The sequence below is a fragment of the Nothobranchius furzeri genome, chromosome 9 (genome assembly GCF_043380555.1).
Source record: "Nothobranchius furzeri strain GRZ-AD chromosome 9, NfurGRZ-RIMD1, whole genome shotgun sequence".
Taxonomy (NCBI): domain Eukaryota; kingdom Metazoa; phylum Chordata; class Actinopteri; order Cyprinodontiformes; family Nothobranchiidae; genus Nothobranchius; species Nothobranchius furzeri.
This window is the reverse complement of record NC_091749.1, coordinates 643,769-666,782: the sequence shown is the minus strand read 5'-3', so window position 1 is coordinate 666,782 and position 23,014 is coordinate 643,769. Positions and strand designations below refer to the sequence as shown.

At 40.6% G+C, this 23,014-nt stretch overlaps 1 protein-coding gene across 3 annotated transcripts; it reads left to right on the top strand.

The window, feature by feature from the left end:
- The first annotated feature begins 368 nt into the window (after positions 1–368).
- Positions 369–22,497, top strand: LOC139071706 (uncharacterized). 3 transcript variants are annotated; one of them, XM_070554578.1, is made up of 9 exons: positions 369–434; positions 1,562–1,637; positions 1,721–1,769; positions 4,254–4,405; positions 4,821–5,891; positions 6,672–6,827; positions 6,911–7,003; positions 7,802–7,916; positions 22,368–22,497. In XM_070554578.1, the coding sequence occupies exons 5-9, from the start codon at positions 4,839–4,841 to the stop codon at positions 22,403–22,405; spliced, it is 1,455 nt and encodes a 484-aa protein (XP_070410679.1). In that variant the 5' UTR covers positions 369–434; positions 1,562–1,637; positions 1,721–1,769; positions 4,254–4,405; positions 4,821–4,838; the 3' UTR covers positions 22,406–22,497. The 3 variants fall into 3 exon arrangements, with proteins under 3 accessions (XP_070410679.1, XP_070410677.1, XP_070410678.1); XM_070554576.1 differs by lacking the exon at positions 22,368–22,497 and having other exon boundaries at positions 7,802–8,197; XM_070554577.1 differs by lacking the exons at positions 369–434; positions 1,562–1,637; positions 1,721–1,769; positions 22,368–22,497 and having other exon boundaries at positions 4,212–4,405; positions 7,802–8,197.
- Positions 22,498–23,014: the final 517 nt, after the last annotated feature.

Genomic DNA, 23,014 nt, shown 5'->3' with positions numbered 1-23,014 from the left:
TGCGTTATTATTATATAATGCCATTTTCTAGTAGAAAGTATTGTTTTGAGGTGTCTTTAAAAGCACTGCATAGTTTACTGAGGGTGCTAACCATGTGGCCGGAAGTGTAACTGCAGCCAGCACAATGCGCACTCCCGGGAGGTTCAAACCTATGTATTATTATATAAGATTACGGCTACGGCCACACTTATGGGTAGTTTTGAAAACGGAGATTTTCCGTTTTCATTTAAAAAATAATCCCGTTCACAGGTAAACGCAAAAATGAAGTAAAACGCTGCTAGGAACATCCCAAAGCAACAGGTGGCGATATATTCCTAACCGTGTAGAAATGTTGGCCAATCAGAAGTCTAGAAGACTCGGCTTGAAATAGTAAACAAAGATGGCGAATAGCAGTAGAACCGAGTCGTATGTGTGGAGGGACAGTAACTGTATATGTAAGCATTTAAACACTGCATAGAGTACACAGAGTAACAGTATTTTGTGCCCCATTGTAGGAATTCATTTAACCGAAACAATAACGTGGCGCACAGTGTGATGTCAAAAAACGCGCACACCTTTGATGCTGCGTTTCCTCCGTTTTCCTCGTCCACACGTAAATGCAAAAACTGAGTGGCATTTTTAAAAATCTCCGTTTTCAGTGACCGAAAACGCCGTTTACGTGTGGACGAAAGGTGCAAACGCATAGAAAAATCTCCGTTTTCAAAAATACCCGGGTACGTGTGGACGTAGCCTTCATTATTTATTACTTGATACCGCCTAGATTATCAGAAAATGCTGTGTCAGGGGGAAGCGTTGGAAGGAGAGGCGGATGACAGTTTGTAGGGGAGAGCACTGTAGAACCAGTGAAGTATGGCGGGCCATCGCGGAAAGTTATTCCCCAGGACAGTGAGCCCATATCGGATTGCCCTCGGAAGTTTCCCCCGCTCCTTATACTGGTGCTCAAAAAGATGGCTATGCAGGCCGGTATTATTGAACGACTCAGTGTAGAACTACGATGACGTGCCGCCTAACAAATGCAGAGAGAAGGAGCGTTTATGGTCAGAAACGTTTCCAGCCCCTAACTTAACTTATAGCTAATTGAAGAAAAACACGGCTTCGTGAACGCGCATATGTCGCGGCATGCGCTCTCATAAGGTGAAATAAATCTAACTGATACCTCTTCATGGATAATTACTGCCTTTTTTACCCACCTTTTTTGTTGAAATTGTTGCATTCCAAACGTAACCTTTCATGAAAAAGGTAACGTAGGGGGATATATTTGTTTTAATTACATATGTTTCTCATTTACACATTATCATTAGTGAAACCTTTCACAAATCGCCACTTGTTGACATTCTTCTCATGGTCTCTTTAAACTAGAAAATCTAAACATGCCTACTAATAACTGTTCTGTCTGACTGTATTGAACCTCTGCCACTTCTATCTGTGTCCAAAGCTTTTATTGTTGCCTATATTAGGGAAATATTCATGATGTTATTATGGGAACACTGTAAGGGACAAGTAAAAAAAATCATGAAATTATTCTTTTACCAATTAAAATGTTTTCTGATTTATTTTACAGCGTGATCTATTTTGAAGCGTGACCATCATTTTTACATCATTAAGTCACCAAGTTATCTGGCAACTTTTAATTGTTGGTAAGTAACACATTTCCCTTGTGTAAAACAGTTTTGGAATTGTATAAACTTATTTTTCACTGATATCATCTTTTTTCTTTCAGGTACTTGGATGTGGACATGTAAAAGCTGCAGTTTAGAATTATCTAGCAGGTATTTGTTGTTGAAACATTTTAGACAGGCTCATGGGCATATAAGAGGTGTTAATCGCTTTCCCTGTCCGTACTCCGATTGTCCATGTAGCTTTACTACATGGACTAAATTGTTAAATCACACGTACAAAAATCATTCAGAACAAACAACACAAAACAAATCAGAACAATCTATTTTTCAGTGTCCTATTTGCTCACGCAGAGAATATATTTCAGAGAGAAATTTTTTCCAACACATAAATACACATCTCAGGCGTCACCAAACTGTCCAATGTTTGTTTAAAAATTGTGAATTTGAAACTAATATATACAGTACATTTCAGACACACAAATACAGAAAACACAACAAATACTCCCTTCATGATTTTAGAGATAATATTTGTATACGTAATCATTTGATTCAGTCAGGGAGTTCTGAAGATGATTTGTTTAAGGCTGGGACAACAGATACTCTTCAAGAAAAAGTAGATTGTCATGAACCGGTAGAATTAGTTACTTCAGATTACTTTGAAGAAAGAATTGCTTGCCTTTTACTGAAGTTAGAAAATGTCATTCATGTCCCAACAACAGTTGTTGATGAACTGTTGTCTGACCTCGATTTCTTATTGAGTACGGCATCTTTACATGCCACAAAAACAGTTATTTCTGGTGTATTTCAAAATAATCAGCTACAAATTGAAGAGTCTTTAATTGATGAGATTTCCTCTATTGTTTGCAGATCTAGTCCTGTTTGCGTAGCCATTGCAAGTGACGGCCCTCTTGCTACTGCATATAAAAGAAAACAGTATTACTGTTCACATTTTGGTATTATAGAGCCAATAGAGTACATACTAGATGCTCAGAGGAATCGGACCTATCAGTACATTCCTTTATTACGATCTCTGCAGCAGTTGCTTTCTCAGAAAGATGTTCTTGAACTTCTTGTAGCCCAGAAGGGTCAAAACACGCAATTGACTTCTAAAGAATACAGAACAGTTAGAGATGGTGAGTACTACAAGCAGAACAGTTTTTTCTGTGGTGAAGAGTTAAGAATTGCTGTAAATCTTTACATTGATGATTTTGAGATTTGTAACCCGCTTGGGACATCTCGTAAAAAGCATAAACTCTGTGGTGTCTATTGGGTTTTGGGGAATTTACCACCAGGTTCCCATTCAGCACTAACTTCAATTTATTTAGCTGTACTTTGCAAGTCAGATGACACAAAAGCTTTTGGTTTCGTGAAAGTATTGGAGCCTCTCATTCAAGACTTGACCATTTTAGAAAAGCATGGTGTCTTTGTGTCTCAGCTTGGTAAATTTGTAAAAGGCTCTGTCCAATGTGTAATAGCAGACAATCTTTCAGCTCATGGTATTGGTGGATTTGTTGAAAGTTTTTCTGGTGGATCCATTTGTAGGTTTTGTACTGGAGACAAATCAGAATTTCAGAATCAGGATGTAATGTCAGGGATTTTCCAACTTCGAACCAAAGAGGTCCATGAAATTCATGTCCGCTGTGCTCAAGAAAAGGCAGCTGCTGTTTGTGTTGTAAAAAAACAGTGTGTGTTGACAGAGAATCTCTCACATTTTCATGTCAGCACTGGATATCCCCCAGATATTGTCCACGATATCTTTGAAGGTATTGTTCCCACGGAACTGGCACGTTGTATTAGCTTATTAATCACCAAAAAATACTTCACACTTGACAAACTTAACACCTTGATCCAGAAATTTCCATACAAATTTGGTGACAAAACAAATCGACCTCATGCCATACCACATACTTATTCTTCAAAAAACACAATAGGGGGCAATGCTCATGAAAATTGGTCCTTGCTGAGGTTGCTTCCTTTAATCATAGGGCCACTTTTGCCAGTTGATGAGCCAGCATGGCAGGTAATTCTACATCTTAAAGATATAGTTGAGTTGGTTGTTGCCCATGTCCACACAGATGAAACCATAGCTTATCTTGAGGCCAAGATCTGTGATCATAGGCAGCTCTATCTTGATCTCTTTCCACATGTAAATCTGTTGCCAAAGCATCATTATTTGGAGCACTATCCACAAATGATTAAATGCTTTGGACCTCTCATTTCTCTATGGACCATGCGATTCGAGGCAAAGCATAGTTTTTTCAAGCAGGTTGCACGACATACAAACTGCTTCAAAAACATACCTTTCTCATTAGCTGTTAAACATCAGTTCATGATTGCCCATCAGACACATTCCTCTAATTACAAGAAGTCTTCCTTGGAAGTTAGAAATGCCTCTGTTATGCCCATTGAGGTTCTTAATGACAGAGTAGTGTCTGCTTTGATGGAAAGATACCCATCTATTTCTGAAGTTGCTCTGTTGAAGAAGGTATCCTGCAATGGTATGCATTACAGTCAAGGCATGCTTATTGTTCACGGAACTGTAAATGGGCTGCCAAAATTTAATGAGATCATTCAGCTGTGCATAGTTGAGAAGAAACTGTGTTTCATAGTTAGGGAACTATGTTCTTGGTACAGGGAGCATTATGGTGGATTTGAGCTGTCTACCCCATCCACTAGAGAGCTGGCCATAATTGAGCTTGGTGACTTGGAAGACCCATATCCCCTTGCGGACTACATTGTGGAGGGACTACGCTTGGTGATGTTAAAGAGATTCATCATCGTGAAGGGTAAGTTTTCTTCAATAACATAGCTTTTAAGATTTCTTAAATTTAGATTGTAAAGATTCTTAAAAGAACAACCCCTCTGCTGGAGGATGCCTGACAATAAGCTCTGGAAAGCAAACTCTTTGAAGGTTTTGCTTATAGTTGTGTCCGGCATGAAACAGCCAGACTCTCCATTGTCGTCCTGGAAGCTTCTTTCAGCTCTGGGAGACCCAGCAGCACACTTTCTTAGGTGACACTGAAAAGTTAATAAAAATAACACTGCTGGGTTAGCATACCAGAAGAATCATATAAAGGTTTTAGAAATGTATGTGGTTTCAGAGCGTGATGTTAATAAACCTAACTGGAATAAAAATCCCTCTAGAGCTGTATTTATGTTGATTAAACATGCCATCATTTGGCTGTGCTTTTTCCGTTCCAGAGTAAAGGTTGTCCCATAATGGCAAGCCCTGTTCTCAGAATCATCTTTGGGGATGTGTCAGACTCCAGGAAAATGCATCTGGACTCTGGAATTCCAGCAACATTATCAGAACTCCATATGTTGGTAAAGACATTCTTCGATTTGAAAGAAGACTTCCGTTTGCAGTACATGGATGAAGACTTTAATGCATTTATGAACTTAACTTCAGTGTCTGATGTAAAAGATAAAGGCACACTGAAAGTGATATACAATCCTAAACCCACACTTGAGGAACAATTCATCACTTTGTACCCAGTTGAGACATCCACAAACAGCAGTGTTTACACTTGCCAAGGAACTTCCAGCCCTGGGCCTTCTTTAGTTTCATCCTGCAGTGATGATACCCTATACACATCAACCCCTCATTCATCACCAGATGTTCAACCGACAAGACAGTTTTCCTGGCCCAATGTGTTTGTGGTCCCTAAATTCACATATGACGTGGAATTGGAACTCCAGCAGAAAAATGCAGAATATGAAGCAAATGGCACACTCTTCAAGCCTGGCATAAAACTGAAGGGAGTCATCCTTGATGGATTAGCTCAAGAAATGCTGAAATACACAAAATATCCTAAAGACTATCAATGTGAAGAGGTGGCAGCAGCACTGACAAGGACCCATCCTTGTTTAGGGCAGCTAGGATCTAAGACTGGATTTTGGGGATGGAAACAATCTCTGAAGTACAAAATGCAAAACTATCGAACAAAGCTTGGGCGGCTTGGTGATCCTGAAATCCGTGTGAATTCCTTAAAGCACAAACGGGAAGGCCAAGGAAAAACTGCTGCCAACATCAAAAAACCAAGAAAGGCAGAGGTCTATTATGTCCCTTTACCCCCAAAAGGTGAAAGCACTGAAAGCTTGGAAACTGAAAGAGTGGCTCTACTCTCAGAAATCAAAAAGCGAGACAATGAAGCAGTGATAAAAGCAAAAATGGAAAGAACCTTCTCCCATAGACGACTAGAGATTGTGGAACAGAGGCCGATGATCAGAGATTTCATGAACAGATGGCCTGCCCTTTTCAAGGAAAGTGAAGTAAGTTAAATGCTTGTGTATCAACAAATTTAAGTATTGTTTGTTTTGTAAGTGCTTTTAACTATATTACTGAATATTTTTCTGTAGATGGACTGAAGATTTGAGCAAAAAAACCTTTTGTCTGTATTTTAGCCAAATTATAATAAATTTAAACTAAACTTTAGTGAAAAACGTAGTGGTCCTAGTGGTAAGGGTGGTGACTTGAAGCCCTTTTTCCAGCAGCACTACTCAGCCAAAACAGCTCAGTACAGTGTGGGTTAACACAGCTCACATCAGTATAGTTGGTTTTCCCTGACAAATCTGTGAAGAAAAAAAAAACACTAGTTAAGTGACATTAGTTGCAGTCATTATCTTTATTGGAGACAGAAGTAACACTAGGTAAACAGTAAACAGTGTGAAGTATAATTTAGGAGCACTACAGCACAATAATGGGGGTGATGTTCAACATGAACCACAATGAAGCAGGTACTAAAAATTTTGGGGAAAATAGCGAATTATGCAGTTGGAAAAGGCTGTCTAACCAAACCACAACCATTTGAGTCATGCTGAGTAGTGCTGTTGGGAAACCCCTATAACAGTATTGTAAGAAAAGGTTAAATTAACTTTGAATGCTGTTGTCATGAAAAAGGACACATGTCAAACTTAGAACTCCGCTACAATCAGTTTAGGTCTTGACAAACTTCACTGATGGTTCAAATGTTTAGCAACTTTCAGTTTGTTGATTCAGCAGTCTGTATTTAAATATAGTAAACAAGAAGTTTATGTATGTTTTATTTCCAGGTGAATGCAGAGTTCCTGCGGATCACTACAAAACCCCTGCAGGCAAAGTTCTTGGCTCAGCTGGACAATTTAACAGACAAGCTGATGAAAATTTTTGAGGGGAGCAAAGGATCAAAGGGCCAAAAGATCAAGGATATCATGGCGATCAGTAGTTTGGTCAGTACTAATAATAAACCCATCAATTAAATACAATCAATCAATTACATTTTTTTCAGCCTTTTTTTTCACCCTTGCATTAGTGTGATGACATCGACATAAAGAGGGAGCATACTCTTAAAAGCCTGGTGATCTACTTTAATGAAGACCCAGACCTACTGTTCAAGGAGTATCTGGTACGCTTATCACACTTTATTTTATAGCTTCAATTTGAGTTAGGTTCATCGCACGCAAAATGCTCATATATTCAAATAAGACAATATAATTGTGAAATATGTATTATTCTTAATAGTCATTGTTGAAACATGTACTGGAGAGCACCTTTTAAGGGGACAGATTATGTCTACTGCCTCTATAAACGGTAAATGTGAAGAAAACATTCATCCATTTTCTGTCAGTGTTTAAATTCAGTTTATTTATATAGCGGTATATCACAACAACAGTCATCTCAAGGCACTTAATAAAGTAAACACTCCAATGAAGTCTTCTATATAAGGAACCCAGCAGATTGCATCGAGACACTGACTAGTGTCACTGGCGTTACAGCAATCTTCTGGTTTCCAGAATAATGTGCCTAAAACAAGCTGTTTCAAAAGGTTCCCACTTGTCATGAAATAAGGGAAATTGACCCAGCACACACACACACACACACACACACACACACACACACACACACACACACACACACACACACACACACACACACACACACACACACACACACACACACACACACCTATAGACACTTAAGAAGCTGCTGCTCTTATTTCAAGCCCCTCCCAAGGGGAGGCACATAATACCTAAACCCAAACTATTGATAGAAAAAAGATTGATGGGTTTTATTCATGTTTGGAGTGTTTATAGAGGCAGTAGAGACCCATGTTTCAGCACAAAAGGATACAAAGCTGAGTTTTGCATAATATGTCCCCTTCCAAGTGACAGAGCCCTTAAACCTGAAACATCCTGTTTTTCAGACCTCCTCCACTGAGGATGAACGGTTGCGATCCACTGCAGCAACTGTCATGGGCATTTACACCATCCGAAGAGAAGGCGTTCAGGAGCCAGAGGATGTTGGAGTTGTCATTGAAGGTACTACAGTTATGAACAACCTCGGTAGTGTCATCATGGCATTCATCGTCCTCAGGGCTGGACTGGGACAAAAATTCAGCCCGGGCATTTTGACTGGAGACCGGCCCATCACCTGTTTTTTTTGGAAAAGACATTAAGCCTTACGCTGTTTCTGACACACACCAACGTACACTTTCTTATTGGTAATATTTATGTATCAATCTAATAAACGTAAACCTACACCATCCTTCCTATCCTGGTATTCTAAAAAAGTAGGGTTGGGGGTAAATGATTATTTTTAAAATGATTATTCTGACGATTATTTTATCGAATAGTCAACTATTCTAATGACTATTTAGATGATTAATCTAGCGATTATTTTTCTATTGCACAATTAATAAAAACCAAAAAATCTTAAATAAATTCCTCCAAAAAATTGATAAGTTGTTACTGTAAGAGAATAAACACTACAGGCCTTCCATTTTGTATAACACTGCTTTTATTGTGTTGCGGTTGTTTATGTTCTGGTGATGTGTAGAACTTGGGAGTGCAGGCTGCTGCCTGAGAGGTGGTTGGAGACGGAGTGTCTCCATGCTGCTTTGATTTGGTCACTTATGTGCATGAGGCAAGTGGTGTTACGACCCTTCCTGGGGAGTCACGTGTAAAGGGTTAAATTTACCTAAATATTGCCTTATTTATTATCTCTTGATGTTATTAGTCCCTATTTCTGTGGTTAATTGACAATAGTTTCCTGAAATGTTTCTCCTATTTTAACTGTAAATCCTTCTAGCTGTTATATTTATAACAAGAAACAGATATTCGGACGGAATATTTTCATGTTTATTCGAATATGATTGTGGAACACACCCAGCATCATAATAAATGAAGTAATATTTATGCCAATTTAAGCCTTTATGGGTGACCAGGACACTGATCAATTTTTGGCAAGGGAAATGATCATTTGTTGCCATTTTTGAGGTGTTTATGAATGTGGAAGACACCCAGCATCCTGTGATGGCACTAATAACATCAAGAGATAATAAATAAGGTAATATTTAGGTAAATGTAACCCTTTACAGGTGACCAGGACACTGTAATGAATTTTTGGCAAGGGAAATGATCATTTGTTACCATTTTTGAGGTGTTTATGGAGACCCAGCAACCTGTGATGGCACTAATAACATCAAGAGATAATAAATAAGGTAATATTTAGGTAAATGTAACCCTTTACACGTGACCAGGACACTGTAATCAATTTTTGGCAAGGGAAATTATCTTTTTTTTTTTTGTGTGCCATTTTTGGGGTGTTTATGATGACACAGTAGGCAGTATGAGTACAGTAACATCAACAGATAATACATAAAACCCTTATTTGGTCAATTTTAGCCTCCATGAAAATCTGAGCGATTCAATCACTTTTTGGCAAGTAAAATGCCATTTTAGTTGTCTACAATTAAATCATCAATAAAGAATTTAAAGATATTTTGAGGCATTTCTTATAGGTAAACGGGAGGGTGTAGTCTATTTGGCAAGTGACAATCTTAATTTTATGTGCTGAAGTGCTTTTATCTTGTTACTTTTAAATAGAGCAACGTAATGTATAGATAGTAACCTACACAGTGTCATTAAAGCCAAAGCTTGATCAGTTTAAATACTATTTTTCAAGTAAAAATGTGCCCCAAACTAGTTAACTGTGGCTCCATGTCAAGTGGACTAAAGAAAGGAAGGGGAAAAAATTAAATCGCTGGAGAATTGTTTATTTACATTTATACAACGTTTACATTCAATACAGGGTGCCATTTTACATTGTTTATTTATTTTTTTAGTATCAAGGCTGTAACATAAAGAAAGCCAGTTCTTACCACAAACCATCTTTCAATCGCAAATATTGCAAAAAGGATTAATATATCCTCATTGTGAACGTTTAAGACAAATAGCAACACTTAAAACAACTTCCGAACTGGAAAAACTAATGTGGCAAGGTGGATAAACGACGGCCCGGATTGTATTCGATCCCTAGACTTTCGGGGTGAGAGTCATACGCTCTAACCAGTCAGCCAAAGGAACATCCCCTTGACCAACTATACAGGGTGCAAGATCAATCAAGACATTGTGACAGGATGCTCACGCAGCCACATCTTCCTCCCTCTTTCCACAAGCACGTCCTCGTGCTCCCGCGCAGGGTGCCACCAACACTGCCACACTAATATCCGCGATAAACATCTGTTTAAGTACCGGAAGAGGTTATCTTTGCTTTCTGAATGTCCATATTGCTAGATATGCTGAGTTTTAGGGCGAAATCCTGGGGAATTTTGTCTAGAAATGCAATTACCTAACCGTGCGCGATCCCGCGGTGGCTAATCATTTTTTGGCAGCGAGTCAATTTATGGCACAACACCGGCTCGGGTTTCTCCTCCTCCTCCCTCTTCTTCTCCAACCTGTCGCTGGGCTGAGGCTCCATCACTTCCTAAATTGATTTTACTTGAACCTTCACTACCAAACAACTGTGAGATTTTAACACATGTGCCAGCATCAGCCTGAAGGGCCAGTTTCTTTTTTAGTCGAATTTTCTCCGCTCCTCCTTTCCGTTTTTTGTTCTCCATTTTGTTAAGCTCGTCTGTCTGTTTACTGAGATTCACAAACAACTGGCGGGTGCATCAGACCTCTGGCTATTGGTCCAGCCCAGAGTGTATTATTACCAATTGGCCAATCCACCAACTTTTACGAGGCGTCGCGTGGGGCGGCGCGGACAAGTTGTCTGCAACAACTAGAGACTAGGAAAAAAAACAGACACCGGCCCATAAAAGATGAAAGGGTCGGCCCAGCGGGCAGTTGCCCGCTATGCCCTATGGTCAGTCCAGCAGTGATCGTCCTCTTTGGACTGATTTATGCACTTGATCTGAGCTATCCAAATGACCTCAAGTACACTTTCGAGTTTTGTCAGAAGATTTTAATGAATCTGGATGGACAAAGGCTCAGTACAAAGATGCAGCAAATGAAATTGAAGATGCTTGCTTAGGCAAACAAGACCCCAGCACAAAAGTTGATTTTGGCCTTTGTATCTCTTTTGTTCAAACTGTGACCTTTTTTTTTTCTTTTTTGAAAAATGGAAGTTGTCTATTTTTGTCTGATGTTCTGTTGTGAGTGATGTAACCCTTAATCTATACTACTATAGATAGATAAAAGGACTGTGGGAATTTAGCTCCAAAAAAGTTTAATGGTTTTAACCAGCATTTTCTTTTTAATTGCTTTTGGGATTTTCAAAGAGACAAAACAAATGTTGACGAGTTTGTCTTCCAGTGTTTTAAAGTTGGTGTTCCTGTTCTTATAAGCTTGTAAAAGTTTGAATGTAATTGGTTTTAGAGAAGTAAAGTTGAAAGTTTTTTTTTTTTTATTATTAAAATACCTCCCCTTTGGTAACACAAATGTTCTTAATGGAAAAATAAATAAATATATATATATATATTTGTATTTAAGTATTTTTGGGTTATTTAAAATGTTCAGTGGCATAATATGGTGTGGATTGCAATGTTTATTATAGGTTATCATTGTGAATTTGCTGAAAACCTACCTGCAAGTGACACTATAAATATATACACAATGATTCTTATGTGAAATCGGATTTTACAAATTCCAGTTTGTTTTCAGTCTTACCTAGTAATACAAAAGGTGTGTGCTATTCAGATTTGATATTCATTTCAAATGTAAGGCACTTTTTTGTGAGCACTTTGATTTTGTTAATGTTAATGTGACCATGTGACATGTATGTTTATTCACAAAATATTCTGTTTCTGCTTTTAATTCAAGTGAATAAAACTGAGTTGAAAAAACAAATTTATTTTGTCATTATTTTAATAATTAAATTAGTTTTCGGGTGATTAAAATTATGATTTAGTTGAACTTAACATAATCATTTCAATTCGAAAGAAAATCTAGCTCAAATGAATGACACTGTATTGAGTTGAACCAACAAAAACCTTTCACATCTTATTAATGTAATATTTTTCCTTTTAAATGTGTTTAAAAAATTGTGTTTTACTGACTCAATTTAATTAAATTGTCTTGATGTATGTAGATTTGGCTGAACCAAAATAAATGTATTATGTGGAAAACCTGCCATCAATCAAATTGAGTTCATTCAATGACTAATTTTTATGAGTGTAGCGTTTTGTGACCTGTCCCTTATAAGTTTTTCCATTTTTTGTAGATTTTTGATCTGGTGATTTTTATAGACTGTGAAAATCGGCAGATGATCACTGATATCAGTCGTCACTATTCCACTTCTCTCTATCCCCTCTGAAGCATTAGTAAATATATTATCTATAATTGTTGAGCTATGCGCATCAATTCTTGTTGGTTTGGTTATCAGTGGAAACAGACCTAGTAGATACATTGAATTTATGAAGTCGGTTGCTGTCTTTGAATTGTTTACATTTTCCAGATCAACATTAAAGTCCCCACAGAGAAATACATCCTACCCAACATCTCAGTAATTGTATTTGTACATGTTTCTACACAAGATCCAGGCGCTCTATAGATACAACTTATTATTATGTTTTTTGTCTTTTCAGAGATTATTTCAATAGTGATCATTTCCATGACATCTTGGATGGCTGTTGACATGTTATGAATGACTTTACTTTTTAAATTGTGACATACATACAGTGCAACACCACCTCCTCTTTTATTATTCCGATTCATAAAGTACATTTCATACCCCTCTATTTGTACCTCCTCCTCATCTCCTTCTTTTAACCATGTTTCTGTTATAGCAATGATTTGAAATGGTTTTTTATTTTGTGTTAAATAATCCAATATTCTAGAGTAATTGCAATACAAACTTCTACTATTGAAGTGAATGATCGAGAGGGTACCTTCTGTCAAAACTGAATCACGTAGTTCTTGTTCACTAAAATATTCACATTTATTATTCCTATGTGTGTACAAATTATTTTCTAGTTCCTTTCCAGGGTCATATGTCTTGTATTCTAGTTCCTCATAAGTATTTGTTGTTATGTCCATATGCTTGTGTTGTGGTTTACTTGTATCTTATTTATGTGATGTTGTATGAGATTTTACTTTATTCCCTCTTCCAATTTTCAGTGTTTATTAAATTTTTCCAGTTCTCCCAGTTCCTTTATTATCTTACCCTGAGACCCTTCTTGTTCTCTGATCCATACACTCCCGTTCCTCGTCCATGTAGCTACAATTTTTTTCTGCTTTTTTAGCATCCGTGCCCCTCTGGCTATTGTCCCATTATTTTTGGTTAAATGTTCATTTATGTACACATTGGTGCCTCTAAGCTTGTTTCCTTGTAACAGAACGCTGTTTCTTTGTTTTCTGCTGGTGAACCTTACGATAATAGTTGGTTTAGCTTTCTCATTTTTTTTAGGCAGTGCATGACATATTGAAATAGCATCTCTTTGAATGATTATGTTCTTGCTGTGCAGAAAAGTAACAACTTGCTGTTCTAGTGTCTCAAGTTCTTGGTCTGAAGCCTCTTCTGCTGCGTTGTGAGTTGCTACTGCTTTTGCGTAGCTTCTGTATCGGGTTTCTAGTCCCATTATCACCAAATCCTCTTGTCTTGTATATTGTTCAAGTTCATCAACTCCTTGCTCTAAGGCCGAAATCTTCTTATCTTTTTCGGTTAACAGTATTTTAAGCTCTTTCACCTCCTCCATCAGTCTCAGTAACCGATCCTGCTGTAATGTTACTTTTGACAGTTCACCTGACATAAAGTTCAGAGATCGTTTGATCTCCTCCAGGTCTTCTGTGGCCATTTCTTTACCTCGTCCACCAGCTCTTCCGCCGGGCATCTCTTCCACTCATCTGCAACCGCCGTCCTCTGGTTCCGTGGTCACCGCGACGCGATGAATGTTGTTGGGCCTGGCTCAGCAGGACCCCTCCGGAGTCTGTGTTGCTAGGCCCCGCGGCGGAACTATGCCTGGTTCGGTGCTGTTGGGCCGGGCCAACGGAAGCGCGCTGGGCTCTGTACCGCTGGGCCGGGCCGATGGAACCACGTCAGGCTCGGTGCCGCAGGGCTGGGCCGGCGTAACCACGCCGGGTTCGGCGCTGCCGTGCCAGGCGGCTGGAACCACGCCGGGGCCCGGTGCCGCTGGGTCGGGCCGATGGAACCACTTCGGGTCCGGTGCCGCTGGGCCGGCTGATATAACCACACCAGGTTCGGCGCTATCGGGCCCGGTACCGCTAGGTCGGGCCAATGAGACCACGCAAAGTTCGGCGCTCCTTGCTTCACCTCAGCAACCGGCAATTCACTTGTCTGCAGTTTAGCTCAAAAATGTTCATCAAAATCCAGAAGCTGGAGAGCTCATCTCTAACTAGCTGACAAACTGTTGTTCCAGGCAGTTAAATGCACATAGGGTTTCTTGGCCCCACCTTTCTCTGTGAGGTTGCAGAGAAACTTTGGAACTGGGGGCTCAACGTGACTCATTTCCTTCACTTTCTCAGATTCTCTGTGATCTGACTCCAACTGCAATGCCAGGGTGGCGTTGTAGGTATATTCCTCTAACGGGTGTGTAATAGGAGGTGGATATAGGAGGTGGACACTGAGATTGCATTCACTTCTTTTGGATTGGAAGTCCTCTCCTCAACCAGCTGCATGGGAGGAGTCATTTCCTCAACCATCAAAGTGGAAGGACTCACTACGATCGAGGCCGCATCTTTTCACTGAGGGGCCGGAGCTTCCTGCAAGATTGGATCAGGTGCACGGGTTGAAACAGAAAGCACGTCCACCTTCTTTTTGTCTTTCCTTTTAATTGCGTCAAGAATCCTCTGGATGATTTCTAAGTCACCTGACTTAATGTTCATGATTTCATCTGTTTTGCTGTCCATATCCCTTTTCTTAGGGTTCTCCCGAGGGGATGAGGACCTGTGGTTAGTTGGGGATCGACGCCCTGGCTGATAGGATTGCTCCTGATAAGGATGTTGGTTCTGAAACCATTAATCTGATTCACGTCTTGGACCCTGGTTGTATCTCCGACTCTGAGGGTGGCGACCATCTACCTCGGAAGAATTGCTCCTGGTGTCTTGTTATGTCCCTCGGCTCACTAGGAGAGATGTGCTGGAGGGAGTAAAAGATGTCGTGTGTAGGTTTAATAATAACTGAGTAAATGTGTCCCCACAAAGGATTTTATTAAACAAACACAAAGAGCCTACACATACAAAAGGGAAAAAAGGTTAACATAAAGCGCCCAGTCAAAAGGGCTGGGAGGAGGGAAACTAACTAACTGAAATATTCCTTTACAAACAAAACACTAAAGTAACAAGAGCCGTCCTGTTAAGCAGAGACGCTCGGGGGAAAGTCAAAAGCGGAGTCGAAGGCCAGTCCAAAGTCAAAGTTTACCAGAAATCCTAACGAACGAGAGTCTAAATCACCAAAGTACCATGAAGCTAAACACACAAGCACACGAGGAGAAGAGAGAAGCCTGAACACGTTCGTGCCCACACTTCCCTGTACATTGCCTCTCCTACATAATCTCTCCTGCCTCTCCTACAGCCTCCATCCACTCTGTTGCAGACTGTGAGAACTTTCTGTCTTTCTTTGTGGACAAAGTCAATAAGGTTAGATCTAGCATCTCTCCTTCAGCCTTATCGCCGCCTCTCCCGACTCCAACCAGGCCCATCATCCTAGATAGCTTTGCTCCTGTTTCTTTGCCTGAGTTAACCAAACTAGTTAACTCTATGAAGACCTCTGCATGCCCCCTCCACATCTTACCCTCATCTTTGTTTAAAAGTGCTTTTCAGTCCATCGGTCCCAGCGTGCTCTCTATAATTAATGCTTCTCTGGTCTCTGGTCAGGTCCCTGCTTACTTTAAGAACGCTGTAATCCACCCGCTTCTTAAAAAACCGAGTCTCGACCCCTCTCTCCATAGCAGCTTCAGACCCATCTCTAAACTTCCGTTCATCTCCAAGATCTTGGAAAAGGTTGTGGCTAAACAACTCACAGCACCACCCCACTTACACCCTCAGCCCTCGGTGTCTAAGTGCGGTTTAAAATTGGAAGTGGGCACCGGCACCCGGGAGGAGGCTGAGATATCCCCCTGCCAAATGACGTTGAATGTGCTCACTCCCAAGGCCCTAAGTGTGTGTTTGTGTGGAATGTTGTCAGTGGAAGTGTATAAGGTGCAAATAAAATTGGGGGGCAGGTTGCCACAGGAATGCGGAAATGGGGTCCATACCCGCACTCCCTGACTTGCCCACCCCCCAAAGTCCTATGTGTATGTTTGTGTGATGATGTGAGGGAGCAGGAGGAGAGAAATATGCGAGGATGGGGAGGAATGGCTGGTTGGGCTAAGCCCTCCAGGGAGCCAGCTCCCCTACTGGCCCCAATAGGCACCTCTGTTGTCAACCGGAACCCAGGGCATGGAGACCCCAGCCCATTCTGCCAGGGCCCAAAGCAGCAGCATTACAGAGCCTCACGGAGCCCGAGGGCACCAACCCAGCCCCACCCCAGCAGAATATCTATGCCCATCCCTGCATTTGCACAACTTCCAGAATATATAAGACATGGGACATCCAGGTAAGGTTGGGTCCTCCCCCTCCAGGACCTCCCCCTCCACTGTGATGGAACGGCATAGGAGTAGCAACCATTTTTCATTCGGACTTATTAATCAGTCCCTTACAGATTAATAGTTACAGTTCGTTTGAACATCTTATTTTTAGTTTTCCTAATCCAGATTGCAAAACTGTGAAACCACTCTTGTTTGTAGTTTTATATCGTCCACCAGGCCCTTACTCTGAGTTTTTGGATCAGTTATCTGATTTTTTATCTGATTTGGTGCTAAATACTGATAAGGTCATTATAGTGGGGGATTTCAACATTCATGTGGACATCGAAAATGATAGCCTCAATGTAGCCTTTAGTAATATCTTAGACTCAACTGGTTTTACTCAAAGAAAACATAGCTCCACCCACTCCTGCCATCATACATTGGACCTTGTGCTGACTTATGGCATAGAGTGTGAGGAAATAACAATCTTTCCACATAATCCAGTCCTCTCGGACCACTTTCTGATAACCTTTGAGTTGTTTATAACTGAGTTCTCGAGACATGAAAGTAATTTTTTTGTCTGTCTCTATCTGACAACGCAGTTGCATCTTTTAAATCAACTGTTCCATCTTTACTGTCCTCAGCATCTCAGAGGCATGTAGCAGAGGGCAATATTTTCAGTTCTAGCCCCTCACAAATTGATGCCTTAGTTCATCATGTTAATTCCTCTTTACGTGTGGCATTAGATGATGTTGCCCCTTTAAAAAAAGAAGGTAATTAGGGGCATGAAGCTGGCTCCCTGGTTTAATTCTCATTTACGAGCCTTTAAACAAAACTCTGAAAATTGGAGAGAACATGGCGCTCTACGCACCATGAGGAGGCCTACCTATCCTGGAAAAATAGTCTTGTGCTTTATAAAAATAAGCTTCGACAAACTAGAACTGCTTATTTCTCAGCATTAATTGAGGAGAATAAGCATAATCCTAAATTTCTTTTCAGTACAGTTGCTAAACTTACACAGAATCATAGCTCTGAGCCATCTATTCCCTTAGCCCTCAGCAGCAATGACTTCATGGGATTTTTCACAAGTAAAATTAATTCTATCACAAACAAAATCTTTAGCATCCTCCCTAATGCGATTTCTTCTTCCTCAGTAAGTGAGGCAGCTTCAGAGGTGACTGTAGAACCTCATCTGTGCTTGAACCATTTTGATCCAGTTGAGCTTTCAGAGTTATCAAAAATATTAGCTTCATCTAAACCTTCAACTTGCATTTTGGATCCAATTCCAACCAAATTATATAAAGATGCATTTCCTTTGGTTACTGCCCCCATTCTAGATATAATCAATCAATCCTTAGTAAATGGATATGTACCACAGAATTTTAAGGTTGCTGTAATCAAACCTTCACTTAAGAAGCCTTCTCTGGATCCAGATGACCCAATGAATTATAGACCAATATCTAACCTTCCATTTTTATCTAAAGTCCTGGAGAAAATAGTGGCCATCCAAGTATGTGAGCATTTAAACACTAATGCTCTGTTTGAGGAATTTCAGTCTGGTTTTAGAGAGTATCACAGCACTGAAACTGCATTACCCCAAAATTCCACTACCTCCGCTCTGCTCTGGCACAAACACCGCAGCAAAATCGGTCCCATTGTAGTCAAACAGAGCTGTTCCACTACTGCGGCCGTGCGGCGCAGTGCGCCGCCCGCTGTTCCGCCATTTGGCATAAATAGGATTGATTCTATTTTTGCCGGACGCCGGAGCACCTCCGCAGTCAATGGACAGAAATCACAACTGCCCAACAGGAAAAGGAGCAAGCACAACTTCCGTTATTTCACAATAAATCGATAAACAAAATACGTTTTTTGTTTCATATGCACAGGTTTAACAACTTTTAACAACTATCAATGGTGGCTGAAGTTTAAATGCACAAAAGTAAGCCATAAATACAGTTTCCACTATCAAAGTAGACACACTTTGTTGATCCAAACACTGCTGATCTCTCTACACAAATGATGGGCAGATTAAACAGTTCATTTCGATGCTTCTCCCACACAACGGGTGTTTGGATCGAACTTCTGCGTTTATTGCTCGGACTGTATCGCAAGATCTCGAAAATCCTGTGCATGCCTGTTTGCGCACCTCAGGTCTCCACACCGGAGCGGAGCCGTTGTAGAGCGGATACCAGTAAAAATTGAGTTCGGAAGTGAGTGGCTGCGGAAGGCGGGGGCGGGGCGGAGTGGAGCGGAGGCAGTGGAATTTTGGGGTTAGTGAGAGATGATATTCTCATGGCCTCAGATAAGAATCTTGTGTCTGTTCTAGTCTTGTTAGATCTTAGTGCTGCTTTTGACACAGTAGATCACAATGTTCTTGTAGAAAGACTTGAACATGTTGTAGGGATCAAAGGAACAGCGTTAGGCTGGTTTAAATCCTACCTGTCTGACAGATTTCATTTTGTAAACGTACATGACAAATCGTCTTCATACTCCAGGGTTACTTCTGGAGTACCACAGGGTTCAGTGCTTGGACCAATTATTTTTACTATATATATGCTCCCAATTGGTAAAATCATTAGACAGCATGGGATAAACTTCCACTGTTATGCTGACGATACTCAGTTATATTTATCCATTAACCCTGATGAACCTAATCGGTTAGGTAGATTACAGGCTTGTCTTAAGGACATAAAAAATTGGATGACTCTAAACTTTTTGCTTTTAAATCAAGACAAGACGGAAGTTCTCATCTTTGGACCAGAAATCCAGAAAAGGAAATTGCTTAGTCAATCACCTGACCTGAATGGCATTAAATTAGTCTCTGAGAACAAAGTAAGGAACCTTGGTGTTATTTTTGACCAGGACATGTTTTTCAAATCCCAGATTAAACAGGTTTGTAGGATTTCCTTTTTCCACCTTCGGAATATTGCTAAGATTAGAAGCATCCTTTCCAGGAGTGATGCTGAAAAACTAGTTCATGCATTTATTACATCAAGACTGGATTACTGTAATTCATTACCAGTGTTGGGACTAACGCGTTATTAAATAACGCGTTACAGTAACTACGTTATTATTGTGGTAACGTCCACGGTAACTAGTTAGTTTGCCGAAATCAGGAACGCGTTTATTGTTGCTGGGATTTAAATAGGCTCGTTATTCGGTACCTTACGTGCCAAGCTACGGACCGCAGTTTCCGTGTTGGACTTTTTTTAAACAAACTTTATTGAAAAGGATTGTACACCGACCACCGACATGCCAGTAAACAAAGTTACGTTTCCGAAAAAGAAAAAAAAAGGTTACGTTTCCGTGGTGGACGTAAAAGTGCAGGTGACGCTGTGATGCAACGCACGGAGGCTAGAACTATGGCGGCAGATGAAGACAGTCCGGGAGCAGGATTTCTCTCGTGGAAGTATGCTCATTATTTTTCCTTTCTGTCGGTAAAAGACAAGAATTTTGTGGTGAACTGTACTCTCTGTGGAGGTTCGAAAACTCTATCCACATCAAAGACCAGCAATTCTAATCTGATGAAACATCTTCAGAAACAGCACGCATCTACCAAGCTAGTTGAAAAAGACCCCAAACGTAGCATTGTTGTCGGTGACACTAGCTCTGCTGACGCTTCTCCAGCAAAACAACGAAAGCTTGATTTCACAAAGCCTGCTTCACAGTCTATAACCCAGCCACAGCTACACAGGCTGATTGCCAGGTATGTTGTGGAAGACATGAAACCTATTTCAACAGGTGAGTCCCATGCTTTCAGAGGACTGATTAGCCATATACCTGTGCGAGGAAGAGCCGGGCAGGCACCATGCAGAAAGACATTTTCCAGTTACCTAGACCAAGAATATGTCAAAATGGAGTCAGAGCTCAAAACAACATTTGACGAGTTAGAACATGTCTCTACAACAGCAGACATTTGGACTCGGCATAATAAAAGTTTTCTTGGTGTAACTGCTCATTAGATAAGTCCACAAAACATGAAACGTGAGAAAGCAGCGCTGGCATGCAGGAGATTTTTGGGTCGACATACATCTGACACCATTGCAAGTGAGCTGGACAACATTAACTCTTCTCATGGCCTGTCGTTTAAAATCACATCAACTGTAACAGATAATGGCTCCAATTTTGTCAAGGCTTTTCAAGTGTACCGGCCACCACCTGAGTCTGATGACGAAGATGAGGAGGATGAGGTGACTTTTGTTTCCATTGGGGATGTGCTGCAGAATGGTGCTGCTGATGATGCTGATGACACAGTTTCTTTACCTCCACATCGGAGATGTGCGTCGCACACAATGAATCTCATCTCTTGCACTGATGTGGAGAAGTGGCTATTGTCTGAAGCTGCGACGAAAACCACCTACAGGAGTTCCACCACAAAATGTGCTGGCCTGTGGAACAAGGCCATTCGTTCCACAATGGCTGCTGAGATCGTGGACGACATTATTGCAAAGAAGCTACTAGTACCTTGTACAACCAGGTGGAACTCGTTCTATGATGCTCTGGAGAGGATTTCAAAGATACCTTTGGTGGAGCTGAACACAATCTCATCCACACTACAGTTGAAATGTTTCAATGAGAGGGAGCATCAGTGTATCAGAGAGTACTGTGCTATCATGCAACCACTTACTGTGGCACTGGACATTCTTCAGGGAGAAGACCATTGTTTTTACGGCACACTCCTACCCACACTGGAATCACTGATAACCAAGACTCTGGGGGAAAAAATGGCCTACAAATCCTTGATGGGCTACCAGATGCAGTCGTCAAGGTAAGAGATGGTATTTTGTTTTGTGTTTACCTTTAAAAGGATATTCTACCCCTAAGTAAAATTGTGTCTGTTGTTATATTCCTCAGAGTTAAATAAGAGGAAAAAAAGCATTTTGTAAACAGCTCAGTCATTCTCCTGATCTGGCAGCAGTCAGTTTGCTTTAATTTAGGATAAAACAAGTGAATGGGAAAAACCAAATGCTAGTTTCCTCTCACTTACATTGTTTTATGCTAAACTAAAGCAAACTGACTGCTGCCAGATCAGGAGAATGACTGGGCTGTTTACAAAATGCCTTTATTTTCCAGGGTGGTGTTCCCCCCTATCTGGCCACTCTCCTGAACAGACACTCCCCATCACGCGCTCTGCGCTCCTCTGGCCAAGGCCTGCTCGCTGTCCCTCGGTCTAGGTGTCGTACCCGTGGGGACCGGGCTTTCTCAGTCCTAGCACCGTTACTCTGGAACCAGTTGCCACCCTCAGTTAGGCTGTCCCCTTCTCTGCCAGTCTTTAAGAATCACCTAAAAACACACCTCCTCTGCTTGGCGTTTCCAGAACATGTTTGATTTTGGCCCTCTACTATGTTGAATCCATTCCACAGTTTTCATTGGTACACTCAATCCATCCACTCAATCCAATTGTGTTTCACACATTTGTATTTTACCGGAATCTATCTTGTAATTTCCATTTTGTATTTTGTAATTTCCATTTTGTATTTTGTAATTTGTATTTTGTAATTTGAATTTCTTTTATTGTTGATTTATTCAATATAATTACTTACAACTGTACCATGTTCAGCGCTTTGGGCTTCCTGACAGGGTTGCGGAAGGCGCTTTATAAATAAAGCTTTGTTTGTTGTTTGTTTGTTTGTTTGTTTATTCCTCTTATCTAACTCCGGGGAAGATACATTTTAATTAGGGGTGGAATATCCCTTTAATGAACTTAACTCAATTGCTTTTATATTGTGTCGTTAGTGTTGTGGGTGTATAAAGGCTATGCACGATTGATCAATAAATAAATGATGATCAATAAATAAAATATATATACAACATGTAGTAAAATACATGTTATTTACAAAATAAAATACATTCTACATAAAACTACAGCATGGTGTTAATGTTTAATTCATTTATTGTTGAGACAATGCATACTTTCTCATGCAATAATGCTTTTTGCACTCTTGCTGTGTCATTATTACAGGCAGTCAAGACAAGGTTTGCACATGTTCTTGGAAGTGAAGATGCTCTCCTGGCTGCTGTGACACTAACAAAATTTAAGCTTCGTTGGTTACATGACCAGGCACGGAAGGACCTCGCAAAGACACGTCTGCTGGCAGAGTGTCGAAAACTTCTCCCCAAACATGATCAGCTACAACCAGGTACCTGCGCCACCGACACAGCACAGCGCCCAGGTTCTAGCAAAGAGGATGAGTTCTTCTCCTTTGCAGAGAGTGATGACACCTATGCCACTGCTGAAGCTGAGGTAGCCGAGTACCTCACATCAGGAGCTACAGGGTTAGACTCTCTGAAGCATTTCCCACTGATAAAGAAACTATCTCTTAAACTTAATGCAGCCACGCCCTCGAGTGCCCCGGTTGAAAGGCTTTTCAGCCTGGGAAACCTGATTCTCACTCCAAAGAGGAACAAGTTGTCTGATCGCAAGTTTGAGAAGCTTCTTCTCATGAGGTACAATTGTTGGTTTGAGGGAACAAGTGTGGACCAGCACTGATATGATGACGTGTTTCCTCCAATGGTGAAGCAGGTTAACATTTCCAAGTGAAACATAGACAACTGAAGCATATAATCCATTATTTATTTCAGCAGTTGTTTAATTTATTTACATGGCCT

Excerpts from the sequence above, each read along its gene's own strand:
- LOC139071706 (XM_070554576.1), top strand. The coding sequence starts at position 4,839 with ATGGCAAGCCCTGTTCTCAGAATCATCTTTGGGGATGTGTCAGACTCC. Across the intron at positions 5,892-6,671 it reads CCCTTTTCAAGGAAAGTGAA|GTGAATGCAGAGTTCCTGCG; the intron begins GTAAGTTAAATG and ends TTTTATTTCCAG. Across the intron at positions 6,828-6,910 it reads TCATGGCGATCAGTAGTTTG|TGTGATGACATCGACATAAA; the intron begins GTCAGTACTAAT and ends CCCTTGCATTAG.